Source organism: Plectropomus leopardus, chromosome 1 (genome assembly GCF_026936395.1).
Source record: "Plectropomus leopardus strain MGB_pleo_1.0 chromosome 1, ASM2693639v1, whole genome shotgun sequence".
NCBI classification, from domain to species: Eukaryota; Metazoa; Chordata; class Actinopteri; order Perciformes; family Serranidae; genus Plectropomus; species Plectropomus leopardus.
In genome coordinates, this window is record NC_142176.1 from 16,815,530 (window position 1) to 16,832,087 (window position 16,558).

Sequence of the window (16,558 nt, forward strand, 5' to 3'; positions counted from 1 at the left end):
AGACGCGAGTTAGTCAGTCAGCACATCAACAACACAACCTGATGACAAAGAACAAAAAATATTTACCGCGCCCAAGTGAAAAATTGCACAGTTTTAAACAGTTTCTACTAAAGAGTTCAGGTTTTCCACTCTTATACAGAACACCAGGCACAGTGAAAATGCGGACACACACTCACACACAAAGGATGAGAAAAAAAGGACATTTGCTCACTCAGCCCCCCATGTCATCAGCTATCACCACATAGATTCTAATCAAAGCTCAGTGGCTAAAAAAAATAATTGTAACTAACAGAACAAGTTTGTTTTGATCTCAAGTCCTCTTGACTTAAGTCATTGTTTACATTTGCCACTTTCGTTTCACTTCTTGTGCGCTGAGGTGAATGGAAAGTCAGAGTGATTACATCCACTGAAGGACTCCAACAGGCTCTAAAGCCGTTTTACATTCTTAATTGACTAAACAAAATACAATTAGGACATAACTAGTGCTAATGATGCGGTGTACACTACAAAAACTAGGGCAAGAGATGGCCTGATATCGGCTGGCCATTGGGTTGGTGTGTCAGGGCCCTTAAATGGTCTTAGATCACTCTCCTCAACCACATACTACAAATTAGTACATTTCCAAACATGTCAAACTATTCCTTTAGATATATATGATTTGAAAAGTCTAAAAATGCAATATCATCAAAATGTATAATTCTGTAAAAGAAGTATGCATAAGTTTACATGAGTATGAAAAATGAGGATAAAATATAATAATATTCAGTGGACATGTGTATAAAGGCAATAAAACTGTTAAACATAGCTGTGGTTAGGAAAAGGATATGTTCACTGTATAGAAAATGTAGCCATGAAAGCATCCCTGCTACATTACCAGAAAATCGTCATCTTGCTTATTCTGTGCAGCCTGCGGCAATTAAAATATACTATATTCTTGATTATTCTGAGAATATGGAGATCATTTCCACTGGGCTTAGTGAGTCATCCAGCCTTCAACTCTCTGACAGGCGGGATCCCGCTAGCTAGCTTGTTTGTTCCTGTCATGTCTGTTACTGAGACGATCATGCCTAATACTCCATCAGTTTGAGTGCCTGTGTGTGCTTGTGCCTGGTAAATGTCTCAGATTTCACTAAAAGATGCAGTTTTTGAAGAATCATAAAGACCGCTGAATTACTCTTCAGTTAAAGCATGTGGATGTTGAGTGACACAGAAGAAATTTTACAGTAAGAAAGGTGGAGAATTTGCAGATATCTTTAAGGCGGCAGCGTGCATAACAGCAGAGTGTGAGCTTAGTTTCTGCCAAGCTATCTGTATCATGTAAAGTAAAGTACCGGCAGCACGTTCATCTTCATAATCTCACAGACATCACAGAAAGTCCTTCTTGGAGGACAGAAAAAAAATTGCCTTGATTTCTTGTGAACTGGGGGTTGTGGGGAGGTCCAGTTACACTGGGACACAATCCATGCAATTAAAAAGAAATGAGCAAATAAAATCAATGAGGATCGCTTACACTGTGGTGTCAAAGGACTCAACAGAGGACAACACAAGCCTATATCTTAATTAGGAGAAATAATGTACACACAGACACAGCCCGGCGCATGCAGTAGGGGAATACATTGTATTTACAAATGACTTCTCATTTAAAGCAAGAATGAGTTTATTACTTTAACTGTAAATCCAATCCAAATCCAAAAAAAAAAAAAAACCTGTCCGCACTTAGTTACTGAAGCTACACCTGTCAATATTTCCATTCTCACATGGCACATACGTGGACAAAGGTGACCACTCAATATTAGACAATTGATCCTTGATTTCAGACAGACGTAGACAAAAGCAGGTTTCACATTTTTAGCTGCTGATTGACAAATTTCTTGACAGTACAATATGACACTGGCTGATTTTATCATCTGTTGCCAGTTAACTAATTAAGCTAACAGAGCTCATTGGAAGCACTGGTTATGTTCGAAATCATTCACCCATTTTATCAATCCCTATTTACGATCTCGGGAATTCTTTGTAAAAGACTACATCGTGAGCTTGTCTGTAACATGACAAAACACTTTCGGACACTACTTAAGTAATTTTCTTCATGCACAATCAAAACATGCCATATCAACATCAGCTGTTGGTCTATCCAAATATCAAAGCGCATGTTTGAGATAAATTCATGATATTATACAGACATATTTCCATCAACTTAACTAAAAAAATTACAAAGTACTTTATGGCTGTTTGTGTTATGATGTGCTGTTCAGCCTGCATTTCACTATAACGTTTAAGAGAGACTATAAGAGAGAGTAGTGCGACTACAACTTGTCCTATAAATGTAAAGAATTTACCATTCAACAAACTTTGATATGTTGAAGTTTGGTTTACCAGTTAGATGTAATAATTTGTGAATATAATGTGTATTGTTATACAGTATGCCATTATGGCACAAATCAGGGCTCGGAACACTCAAGATGATCAATATTAGATAGCGTTATTATTAGCCAACTTCTGTACAGCACAAAATCCATTGCTGATTTATCAGTTGGATACAAGTTGGATGAGTTGGATCTCTCAACCTCACAACAGAGGTATGAGCTAAGCCTGCAAATATCCTTAAATCCTTGACTCTGTGTAAATCTGACCTGTGCAGTGCAGCTACAACTGGCCCCTGGCCTCCTGTTATTTGCAAAAGAGGCCCCCAGGCAAAGCAATGTGAGTATGGAATAGTAATTCCCACTATACATTCAGACAGCATTACAAATTGGCACTATACAGTGGACTGAGAAATGAGGAATTTTAGACACAGCCACTGTCTTCACTTTTTATTGTATTCACTTGACTTATTTTAAAATTAAATCCTTTAGAATGAAAAGCCTTCATAAGGCATTTGGTGAATACTTACATTATTCATTCATTAATTATTTATAAAATATGACAACTTGATCTTACTTTAGATAATATTGGGAATTGATTGCCTAGAAAAAGTAAATTATACAACTATTAATCTTAATTTATGTTTGAGTGCTAAGTTTACTTGAAATTTAGCTGTATTTACTTAATTTTGTGATGTTGTTGCAACTTAAGTGAAATAAAATTGTTCTTTCTAAGTGTTAACAACTTCATTAAACCAAGGTAGTCTGACTTAACTTGATCATCACAGAGAAGATTTTGCCAATGATGAAATTAGAAGACCTATGTCCTGTTTTTTTTAAAGAATAAAACACATTTAAGAAAATACAAATATAATTGACATGTTTGCAACCAGCAGAATACAGATACATAGCACAGTACACTTCGTTCAGTGAAGTTTATTTGATTTAACTTGTCATTTTTACAAAATTAAGTAGCTTTTAAGTAAACTTAGCAATTAGTAAAATCAGCTTGTCAGACTTTACAGCTGCAGGTAGTAAACTATAGTAAACTGGACATGCTAACAAATGCAGCTTAACTTAGAGCAAATTAACCATTCCTTTCATCTCTGCTTTTATTTATTTTTTTTGGTTTTGTGCAAACACATCACCCTCAAACTCTTAAATAAATTTGACTTTTGCTTTTACTATTGCCCCATGCACACGGCTTCTTCAGTCTGCCATGCCTAGTTACGGGTGCTATGCTATGATTGGACGATAACTGTTTGAGGAAAGGGTGTATCAAGAAATAAATTGGATCCTGCCATTAATTTTGGCCACGTGTAGCTGAAATTATGTTACACAGTAATGTCACTTTCCTGTGAATAATGGTGTTGATCATGGTGTAAGCCTGAAAAACTGCAGTGGTGTGTGAATAACAGCATGTGTCCTCTCTCTCTCTCTGAGGGTATTTTAACAAGGTGCTGACAAGAAAAATGATAATGATGTGTCTGTCATGATGCAGAGCTGGGTAAATTTGTCATGATGGCAGGTGACTGATGGTGTGGTATCACCCATTGGCCAAACCATGATTTTTTTCCCTCAACACTGAACACAGACAGACAGACACACACACACACACGCAGGATGCCTAAAATCACTCAGCACATGTACGAGCAGGTAAATCACATCCTTCCTCAGGTTTATGCTCATTGTTCACCGGCAGTCTGTCTTCCATTTGCAGCCTGAAAGCCGTGAAGTCGTTACGGTAACCTTTACAAACTGTAAACTGCCGTACTGTGACTGTAACTTTGAAATGTATGACACCAACGCTGCAATCACTCATTTTTCTCCTGCATAGTGATATGTAGGCTGCGTCAAAGTATCCACCAAGGTTATTATTGTTTTAATGTTACACAGATTTCAGGAATAAACACGGCAGTGGCACATTTGTTCTACTCTCCCCAGTAATGCTTTTAAACCCCGCAGAGTGATACTGACATCGTAATATCCAAAGTGCTTGTATTTATATGTGTTTATTAAAATCCTGAGTGGTTATCAATTTGTCAGATTGTCTGGAATTTACTTTCAGTCTCAAGCTTGTAAGTCTCCTTGGTTTGTTTGGTGGTACAGTGCGTCTCATAAATTCCTCTGCTTCTGTGTTGTTAATGCTTTATGTTAAGTGACATTTTAATGGCTTTGTACAACGTTTAGAGCAGCAGAGAAAAAGTTGTCTTGACATGTTTACAGCTAAAAGCATGTTCTGTTGTTATTGTTTTGATTTGTTTTCATCCTCTACTCCATTCTGTCCATTTATTTTCTACCAAAAACTCAAAGCCAAAGCCATTATGTGATATGGATAGGAAATAGAAATATATTATTACCATGTACTAATGAGAAAAACAAATCAGAAACATTACACAAGCATTTGTGAAGATCAGAAAGAAAAAAAACAATTCTTACAAGTTTATCTTCTCTGTCCAGAACAGAAATATTGCACTGGTAGATTTATACTCAAAACACACTAATGTTTTTTCCTGTCCATTTCAATACACCAAGAATCTGAAGGCAGAAACCACCTTATTGTAAAAATGTCAATAAATGGTCTTAACAGATCTTTTTTTCAACTAAAAAAAATAGCTTTTTTATTTTTCATGAATGGTTTTGTATTGTATTTATTTATTTATTTCAGTAAACCAAGTTAGTGTGACTTAACTTCATCATGGCAATGGGAATTTGCCAGTGCCGAAGTTAGGAGATCTGTGAGTTCTGTATCGTTAACATGTTTAAGAGATTATACAAATATGACTGACATGTTCGCAGCCAGTAGAATGCAGATATATGGCACAGTAAACTTAGTTTACGGCAGTTGCTAAAATTTTGAAAAAATGATTTAATTACATTTTTTAGTAATATTTTTTGTTTTTCATTAATGTTTTTGTATTGTTTTTTCATCACAAATCAAAATATCGTCAGTGTCGTAACTATCTCCAGAGAATATTTTGGTCAAAGCCTCCTAAGATGAATATTCTGTGTACATAATAAATAGTGTGCATTACAACACAAATGATGTACTTTAACATATGATTAATACATTAAAATGTGCCTCCTCATTGCATCACACTCGGACATGCTTGTTGTAAAAGGGGTGTGTAGCTCTACTGAAATTTACTTTAGATGATGTGGGACACTGTAATTTGCTTTTGGACTTCCCATCAAATATGTTTGTGTGTTTGGTTGGAATCAGATGACAGTAATCATAAATATAGACATCCCATAAAGGTTACGTCCATTTGAACGGACAGGCTAAATATATGAATATACCCAGGACAAAATAGATTTGATTAATATTTTGGAAAAGGACTTTATTCTGTTATTCTCAAAACTATAATAATTAAAGTGCCACATTATTTACTTGGTCGTTTATTTACCTGATGTCCAGATAAAAAATAAAAAATAAAAAAAAGGCTGGTATGTATCTGTTACTGAGGGCCGCCAAGACATTTATGACATTTCATACCAGCACGACAATAAGCAGTACAACTACTCAACTGTTGCAACTTGAGTTCCCTGGTTCGCATTTTCAGCAGAGACAAGAGGCACCATGTGTCTTGTGCTGTATTGCATCAGATGAAATACACATTTCTGTGGCAAAGTGATGACAGAAAACTCCTGATCTTCATTTTTCAAACAAAATAGAGAATAAGCCATGTGATGTGACTTTCATGTGTTCTGGTTTTTGTATTTCAGAGCAAAAGAGAGGAGGGAGAGAGGTGCGCTTCATTTGTTGTTGTGCACTTGCCAGAAATTGTCATCTACAGACATGTCAGCAGTTGATGTCACCATGTGTTTTGTGTTTTGGGAATGAGGGAACATGCAAGAACATTTCTATTAATGTTTAACAGGAGGCAAAAAAACAGTTCATAAAGTGCTATCCTCCATGTTGTGATGATTTAAAAACCAAAAAAAAAAAAAAAAAAAAAATGCATTAAAGATTTAACTTCAAGTCCCCACAGTTATTTGCAATATATTGTATTGCTACACAGCCATTTTGAAGCTGATTATTAAAACTCTGTACTTATACAATTCTTTTTTATTTGAAATGCTTAACAATGTTAATGACATGTTTTCACTGATCTGTGTAAATCTAGTGGTTTTAATTAAAGCCTTTTTTTTAGTCTGAAACATTAAGAAGTACAAATGCTAAGATAGAAATAGTATCTTAACCATATTTCTCAGGTCCACTGTTAGACTCTATTGAGCTGGAAATGAGTCAAGGAGTTAATAAGCACACACACACGCACGCACGCACGCACGCACGCACGCACGCACACACACATTGCGGACGGGCTTTATGCTTGTTTTATGCTTGTTCCATTAGGGAGGCTTACCTCATTTGACACATCATGTCACTGCCAATCATTATCTAGCAATTAAACTCAAAGTGAGGAGAAACGATCATAAGCCAGCTTGTTATATTTAGCCTGTTTCAGAAAAAAGTGCTTGGCAGTGTTCTTTTTCTGTTTTCCTCGCTTGCAGCTCATATTTCCACGTAGCAAACCAAAGGCATACGAGGTGATGTACATAACACATGCAAAGTTTAAAACAATAGGCAGCCATCTCAACTCCTCACAGAACCAGTCTACTTAAATCAAACTCAGCCAGTATTATGTATTAATTTCACTGCTGGCTTTTCTGCCAATAAGATTAAAAAAAAAAACTGCAGGCATCTGCAGGTCAATACAAGCTGCCTTTAAATTTTGTGCTCTGCTTCCACAGCCACAGGTGCAGCTATCTGGGGTGGAGGGTTTGGGGGCATATCCCTGTAATATTTGTGCATTTGGCCACTTTCAATAAATGAAGTGTTTGATTATCAAAATGTCCTGGCAGAAGACTCTAGGAATTTCTGGTATTAGGTTTAGGTAGAGGTGACGTGTAGATCACATGATAGATTGTGAGCTCGATACAGGCTGAGGCCTCTGCAGCGGCCCTGGCTCCATTCCAGCCCGCCGCCCTATGCTGCATGTCGTCCCCATCTCTCTCCAGATTTTCCCGTCTATATTTCTGTCCTTTCAATTAAGGGATTAAAAGTGCCAACACAATAATCTTAAAACAAAAAAACAAAAAATCCAGTGAACTGAACACGTGGGTCTTGGTTGCACTGATGCCGTGATCCTACTCGACGCCAACATCTACTGCCTTTATTATTAATCATGCCTCCACTATTAATATATACATGTATTTCATAAATTTGCTTGAAGCATTACATGCTATCAGACATAAAAATAATAAATGTAATTTAAATTATATGTTATGTTATTGTTACCATTACTGTTGCTGTGCATCTCTCCCTCTTCCACCCTCTCTTTCTCTTTTTTCTCTCTCTCTTTTTGTCATCTACTGTAATTCTGTTGTTTACTATTGCACGTCTATCTGTCCTGGAAGAGGTTTCTACCATTTTTTCCCCCTGTTAAAGCGTTTTTTGGGGGGAGTTTTTCCTTGGTTGATGTGAGGGTCTAAGGACAGAGGGATATCATATGCTGTAAAGCCCTCTGAGGAAAATTGTAATTTTTGATAATGGGCTTTATAAATAGAATTGACTTGACTTGATTGACCACTAAGTACTTCTATTTAGTTATAAACAGTAAAAACAAAACATGTTAGGGATAACGCTTGATAAAGTGTCCACTGTCAGTTTTTAATGGCTGACGTGGATGCGTAAAAATCAGATGTGCAGCAGAGTATTGTTACGTTTAGAAGTAAATGTAATAATACATTTACAGTGTTAAAAATAACATAAATCTGCAAATCTTGTTTTATTCCTTGTGTCTTATCTTCAGACAGGTCTCTCCAAAAACACATGTTGAAATATCCTTTTCAATTATAATTTGCTCCAGGAAGTAAGAATGAGGCAAGCTCAATGAGAGAAAAAAAAAGCATCATCTGGTTTAAGTTTAGTCAACTCATCAATCTTCTTTTTTGTCTGTTTTCAATAAAAGCAAAAATAATATTTGTTACATAAATGTCCCTGATTCAGCAGGATTTAGAAAGATTATAGACCATTTCCAGAACTCATTTTCTCACTCTCTATGGAAGTTCAAACAAAAAAAAGCCTTAGACTTTCTATTGTGGTCTTAGGATCAATGGTATCAATAGTGACCTTTAAGCATGAGCAAAGTCCACAGGTAAATGTCATTGAAGGTTCTTAAAAATTGAAGGCTGTGCATCTAATCTAACCTGCTCTAATAAACGATGATTTGAAGGGATGACAAAGACAGACCGTGTATGGGCTCAATCCATAAATTTCTATAATGCAAAGATGTGCTCCAGTGGCGAGAACTGACCTGTGATACATTTAGAAGTTGTCTCTGAAAGGCGAATCAATATCTCTTGCAGGCTGCACAGTAAGCAAATCGAAGTTCTTTAGCAACAGTTAATGAATACAAAATGTCAGTAGACATCAAAAAATTAGTCTTTCATGGTGAAAATAAACATCCCTTGGGTTCTACATTTCTAATTATAATACCCTCAACAACATTTTCTTCCCAAACCAAAAAACAATGTCTGCACAAAAAGTGGTTCAAAATTAAAAATCCACTTTTTCTACACCTCAAGGGTGTTTTTGTCAAACCAGATTCATCATTCTGTTGCAACAACAGCTTTTCCCATTACTGTCAAGCAGAGCGTCCCTTTGCGGCAATAGATTTGCCTCTTCACAACCGAACAAGACACTAACTTTTTAACACATGTCATAAAGCTGCGAGACATCTCATTCAGTGCATAGGGGCCTGTGTTGATCTGAGACTTCAGACATGCCATCGGAGAGAACAAGCGGTACGTCATCTGATGGTTTCTCGAATGACAGGCCTGTCACAAAACAGCCAAAAGCTTAGAAGTGCAGTTCACTTGACACACAGTCTTCAGGGATGTCTCTTAAAAAAAAAAAAAAAAAAAAAGTCGCCCCATTTTTAAAGAAATCTGTTAGTGTGGGTGGGAGGATGGGATTGGGGTACATAACAAATAAAGCATCGGCCTACAAAAGATCCAGAGGGAACACTCTATGTGTCTCCTTGGTATCCATTTAACAGGAGAGCTTACAGCATCCAGCTACTTACAGCCCAACCGAAGTGCTATATTACTCACCGAGCTCAGCTGGAAACACTATAGAAAAATGTGTTTGCCTAGGATCTGCTCTCCTTTATCAATCCCAAACAGCAGGGCCCAGAGCTTTAAGCACTATGCCAGGGTTCCAGCAACAGCAAACAACATTTCAGACAGAAAAAGAAGGAATGGTTGCACAAATAAGATTTCAGTTTTGTCTCTGTAAATCCTTTAAAGCTGAATCTAACACAACACATCCTACTGAATTCCCACAGAGACTATTCAAAGGCACCGCCTTGGAAAAGTAACATGCAGACTTAGAAGTGTGCACACAGACAGACAGACATACTGACAAATTTTAAAAAGATGACAGAGAAAATGAGAAACCGTTGCAAGGGCACTTGGTTTGAGTGAGAATATTTCATTTCTTACCGATGAAGAGGTTCCACTCAGCGTCGAGGTCTGCCTGGTTTGCTAGACAGCCCCTCATAACGTTGTGGCAATAGTTGTGACAGGGTTTCAGCCCAGGCATGCCGCGGCAGTATGGACAGTACAGCATCTTGGTCAGGGCTTTGACACATGCTGGAACTACATTCACCTACAAAGCAAATAGAGAGATATTCTTCAATTATGTCAAGTCTTTTCAAGCTTATTAAAGGGATACTGACTCTCAACCAGCTTTGTATGTATCATGATATCGGGTGGATTTTAGCTGTCTGTTGTGTTTTTGTATGTGCACCACTATGGACACAAAAGGTATAGAGGCCACCTCTTTCTCTATCTCAAATTCAATTCAAATGGTAAAACTAGACAGCCCTGATCAAATATAAACAAGATTCTGTTACTGTATTACGCGTTTACCTGTCAGGTACAGTGCAGTGCATTCTGGTAGTTGGATGTTTTCTACATCTTCAGTTAAAGGGAATGCCAAAGCCCTTCTTCCTCTGTTTTCTCTAGTCAAGTGGCACCATTTCCAAAAGTATTTTCGTCTTTCAGGCAAGACAGGCAAGTTTTACGAAAAGACCATCTTTCTTGCAGTGAAATACTTCATATAAAAAACCATATAATTGGGGGGAGAGAAGTTGTGTTAAAACAGTAATATTGACATTTCTATATTTCTAAAAATAAGACATCATGAAATTTCCACAGGAATGAAGCATCAGTGGTAAGGAATGCAATCTCCAACTGAAAGTTCAGGGACGTAAAAGTGAAACGCATTTCAACTTTTGACAAACATCGCCACACTACATTACATCTTCTGAAGCTTGAAATGTGAAAAGCCGCCAGATAAAACTGTATGACAAGACAATGTTTACAACTCTGTCCATCTCCATTCCTTGTGAGAGATGTGCCTTTTGTTGTTGGGCCATGTCATTGTACCAGCTTGAGTGAAAGCGACAGGATTCTCACATCTGCTTTCCTTCAGGGGTGGGGATGCAGAACGAACAGTACATCTGATAATTGGCCTGTCAGCCTGTATTCATGCTTGACTTTAGACTGTGTCCAGAGCACACTCTGGAGACTGATGGTGTGTCTGGGTGTCTGTACAGAGGAAGGCTGGCAAATCGGTCAGTGGTTATCATAGGAGAGACCACACCACTGGACGCCATTTTTATATTTTAAAGGGTTTAGGTGTAACAGAGGAACCAGTCTCCTAAGAGCCAGTAAAGGGGAGACACCCAAGGTGAATAGGGTACATGGTTTAACTAATAGATACCACCATGAAACTTCCCCAGTTGATTACTTAAGGCGGGATAATGAACTTTTACATTACACATTTTCTTAAATTTCATGTTTAAATATGCAAATGATGCATGTTGTATTTAAATATGCACACATTTTCCCACATTGCCAACATAAAAAAAAGAAAACATATTACAAAAAAAAGTTTGTTTTTTTTAAAGGAAATTCTGGATATCTCTTAATCATTTCCTTAATCAAAAAATATCATCAACAGTCATGAAGACTCAATTTTTATCATGTTTTTAGGAACAGAATTTTCATGAATCAGGTTATGAATGATTTTTGGATAAATCCCTCTGAAAATCTTCACAATATAGACAGGAATAAGACTGGAAAATTTCATGTTAGGGTTACTGAATATACATTTTTGGCTCAGAGAATGAGGAAACCATCTCATCTAAACAAAGTCTAAATATAGATTAATGCTCATTCATTAATTTTCAAAAGTCAGTTCAAGTCAAGTTGTATTTATTTTATAGCCTGAGATCACAAATTAGAGCTTTAAAATGTGTACAGCCCCAAACACCTTGTATTTGTAGCCTTTCAATTCAAATAAGAAAAAACTCTTAACAGAAAAAAGCAAGAAACATCATGAAGGAGCAATATAAAGGAGGAATCCCTCTAGAATTAAATTGAGTTTTTACTCTGAAAAATAATTATTAATTATGCTTATTGTTTTATTTGTCATCTTTTTTAAAAAAAAAAAACAAACAAAACTATTTGACCTTTGTTACTGCTATAAGAAAAAAAATAGAGAAACATGCAGAGACATACAAAACAAAGCCTGGTGATATAAGTACAGATAAAAAATAAAAGTGACCTGAAAATAGAAAACAACATCAGTGCACTTCTGGAGCGCCATAGCAACATCTGATGCTGTGCAGCACTACATCCAGCTTTAGTCTTGTCTCCAGTCTGTTTTGAACACTGTGGTCTGTCTTTGATCTTACTGGTACAATGGCCCGACCACCTGTGTGTGCATGTGCGTGAGTGAGAAAAGGAGGAGAGAGATGAGAGAGAACAAGGGAGAGGAAGTGTAGGAAGACAGAGATGTGCGCTATTAGTGTATTTGCTTTCACTGCTGCTGGGCAGCCGACAACAAGGACCAAACCAACCGTCTTTGACATTTGCAGTCTGCCGCTGACAGCACGCAATGTCAACTAAAAAGGCCATTAAAGAGGTTGCTAGCTGCCAATCCATCGCAGCATGTCATCCTCTGGTATTATTATTGTTTATATCACTCAGTGGTTAGCATGTGGAAATTTTTTTACAAACACGGTACATTTGATTGAACACATTTCACAGCTGACATGCATGAAAACCACTTACATGTACGTGTCAGGCTTCTGTGGCATCACGTTAGAAAACAATTTAATGTCATTAATGGAGCTTTTGCTTGTATTAATATTTTAATTTAGAATTAGACCAAGACCAAATTAATTATTATTAATGTGAAAATATTTTGTTGAGATGAACTAATGGCCAAAAAAATATTATTTCAGTAACTTAGATACCAAGCCCAAACCAACATATGAGAAAAATCATTCAGGGTAACACTTTACTTTAAAGACTTAATTCACTGCTGTCTTTTCATAAAACTGGGCTGTCTATGCTAAAGACAGACATAAATACTTTCGAAATTGGTACTATATGACCAGAGAAAACAGAGACAAAGGACTGTGGCATTCCCTTTCACTCAAGAGATAGAAAACCTGCCAGAATGCACAGCACTGCACCAGACCGATGAATGCTTTTACTGGTGGTTTACTGGCTAGTACGAAACTATCTTGCATACAGTTAAAAAGATGAAATATGTTTCTGAAAACATTTGAGGCAAGAAAAAGACAATACAAAAAACAGAATCTTGGTTTATATTTGTTCAGCACTGCTTAGTTTTACCGTTTGGTCTCAGTATTTTCAGTCTATGTTTTCACAATACAGGAAACACTATGGTGCCACAAATTTGCGTATTACAACTAAACAGTGCACTAAAAAATGTTTCTGAAGACATTTCTGATGACAAATAGGCAACAAAGTAACAGTATATTTAATCAGCATTGCCTAGTTTCACCATTTTATCCGAGTTTGGTCTGAGTTTAAGAGAGAGAGAGAGATAGAGAGAGAGAGAGAGAGAGAGAAAAGTGTCTCTAAAACCCTGGAATGCTTTCATTCTTTTTTTAAATTTCTAAGGGAATACTGCCATAACTAAATTAAAACAGCGAGACAGATCTGTTAAAAGACTGACTTCTGTATTAAAAAATTAGTTCTCTGAGGTTCCTCACACCCCCTCAAGATGCAAAATGGTTTAGTCTGTTGCTGCACTAGGATTCATCTGTAAACTCAGCGACAGTCCAGTGAGTGACTGCTTATGCGGTTGGAGCACCAGCCTACAGTGTCATGTTTTTCCCCAAAAGAGGGAAATCAGGGTTCCAAAAAAGAAAGAAAGAAAGATGGAAAAGGAAAGAATGCACTGACTTTGTGGGAAAAAAAGGAAGAACGACAGAAAATTGAAAGCCACTTGAGAGACATGGATCCAGAGAGGAAGGGCTCGGGGCCAGCAGAGTCCATTCATGCATAGGGACCAGAATTTGGTGGTACAACCCCCCCACAGACGCACACGCACACATGCACACACACGCACACATGCACACACACGCACAGTTTTGCTTTGTTTTGTTTCTTTTTTACCACATTGCTTATACCTATCAGTGGAAGCCTGCGCTGTATCCCTGTTTTGTTTTGTATAGTTTTGTTTCGCTGTCTTAAGTTTTATTGGATGTGTCACTGTTTGTCTCTCTTGTGTGTTGAGTGTTTGCATGTTGTTGTGCTTATTTTTTACTTGTTCTGTTGTCACTGCATTTCACAATAAAAAGGAAAAAAAAAGACAGAGAGAGACAAGGATCCAGAGAGGAAGGGCTGGGGGCCTACAGAGACTACTTATGCATAGGGACCAAAATTTGCTGGTACACCCCTGGATACAAAGCTGGCTGAAAATCTTCAAAGTCACCGCTGATTTATATACAGTATTTCCAATAGTGCTATAAATATACCAGCTATCAGCCTGTATGAACCTTTCATAATCATTTGATTTTATGCACATTTACTAGCCTTTATTTCCTACATTTTCTAATTCATAGACAGTGCTGAAGGGAGGACAAAAAAAGAGAAGAGCAAACAGATAAAGAACCGGCTGTGGAGAAAGCCAAAGACGCTGCCAAAGAAGCAGAGAAACAAACACCAAGAAAACAGAGAGAGACAGATACAGATGAAACAGACGGAGAGAAAACCGGACAAGACACTAGCAGACAAACAGAGGGAACGGGCAGGTGTTACCGCCACATTTGGACAGTGAAACTGAACAGAGAACGTGCCAATCACACTGTTTGCTTTTGGAGAGAGTTGCATCTTATTTCCCAGAGAATTTTTCACTTGCAAATACACGGTCTGTGATTTTCTAAAATAATGATTTTCTTAAAGTAAATGTAATTTGAGCTGGAGATGAGCATTACTGTATATGATGAAATCTGGGAAGAAGTGTGTGAATGGGGACATAAAGCAAGAAAAAGCCCACTTTTGAAAATGTTCAACTGGAAATTCAATTCAATGAGGTATTTTAGTGCTCCTCTCATTGCATCAAAAGTATGAAAGCAATGACACAAATTTGTGCTGGAGGGATTGTTAACAGGTTGGAGATTACACACGCGTTTTTTGCTGGATTTTCTAAAACTTAGGGCATACTGGGAAGGGATTCATACAGAAATACTGACCATTTTGAACACTGACTTACCTTTAGACCCATAATATTTTATTTTAGGAGCATTCCCTGATGGAGATATGAATAGTGAAAGGTTTACTTACTGAATATCCTTTTTCAAAAGAAATAAAAAAAAAAAAAAACCCTTTATCTTGCTAAAACCACTGTCACCCACTCTACCTGAATGGCAAAACAGACTAATAAAAGTGCACTCAATGGAAAAAATAATGCCAAAACTCCATTTAGTCAAAGATAGGTTTTAAGATGTATGGGCTCCTGCAATTACTTGTTTTAGATTACGAAAGTGCAAGGCTGCTATATTGATTTCATTGTGAATTTGGCCAAAGCAAATATCTGTTTCTCTTAATGTATTTTCATTTTATTTGTATTCTATTTATTTTTTGGGGACTCTGCTTTTTGTGCATGCATTGCCATGATTTTGTAGTTTGAATGTTTATTTACTGTATTCTAAATAGTGCTAAATATTCCAGATAAAGAAGCTAGGTATAATGTAGAGGGTTTCCCACACTTTCATTTATTTGTGGCAGCCCGCCACGATTATCTGCCACTACAACTATATTTTCTGTTTTTGGGGATAGACCAATTTAGTAGGAGCGCTTTTGAAATATATATACCATTCGGTTATATGTATACATGTCCAAATAATGCTCTTAAAACCCAAATAACACCAGAATATCCCACGTCTTAACCGAAAAATCCTGAATCCGGAAACAACCTGATTCTGATTATTTCATCGGAATATGCTGTTTATACTACACACTTCAAATTCCAAATTGTCATATTTGTAATAAAAGGGTAATACTGGTGTGCATGTAACCAAAGCCACTGAAGAAATATTTTGGTAAAAAAGTATATGTAATATTTTGTTGGCCAATTAAACAAGCAGCCAACACCAAATTAATTTTTGTACTAGTTTTTGTATTATTATTCAGTTAAATTACGAACTGGTATCCTAGTGCTTCAGTATTTGGCTGTCTCCATCTGCAGCCCACATGCAGCCAAAACTGTTATATATCAGTCAGGTCACTCTGTACTGGCCCTTCACTGACAAAATCAGTATCACATATATAAATCCACGCTCCAAATCTGACTGCTACATGCAATTCTCCAGTCTACCTAAAGTGAGACAGGGACGAGACAGTTTTTAGATTGCACTTCCACCTCTACCTGCATCCTCATACATCTCCAGCCCTCTCTCCCTCTCCCCCGTCAATGACTCAAAGCCTGCAGATTAAATATAACACTTTCCTATCAAGCTATTTGAATCATTTTACTCTACAGGCTAATTTGCATATAAATATTGTTACAGTGACAGCCGAAAGAGAGAGAAAGAGGGAGAGCTTTTGTTTTCTGTGTTGGCTCAGCCTCACCCTGTCACTGCACCTGGGCAAGACATTAAATCCAGTTAAAACCGCAATCATAAAACAGAAACAAATCAACAGGATGACACTGGAATATATTCTCTTAATAAATTCACTGTTCCTCTGCTGTGGTTTAAATGATGGCAGCATTATAGAGAGCTTAATGAATATATAGTACACTGTATCATCTACTCAACATCAGCAGACCATTGCAAATGTCATTTTGTGCAATTTAATTC

At 37.0% G+C, this 16,558-nt stretch overlaps 1 protein-coding gene across 2 annotated transcripts in view; it reads right to left on the reverse strand.

Moving 5' to 3' along the window:
• gpc6a (glypican 6a) overlaps window positions 1-16,558 on the reverse strand; it is a 222,768-nt gene that overhangs the window by 96,581 nt on the left and 109,629 nt on the right. For both annotated transcript variants that reach the window (XM_042493211.2, XM_088076552.1), the window contains exon 4: window positions 9,873-10,038. In XM_042493211.2, the coding sequence (XP_042349145.1) occupies window positions 9,873-10,038 (166 nt within the window). The remainder of the gene's footprint in view (window positions 1-9,872; window positions 10,039-16,558) is intronic.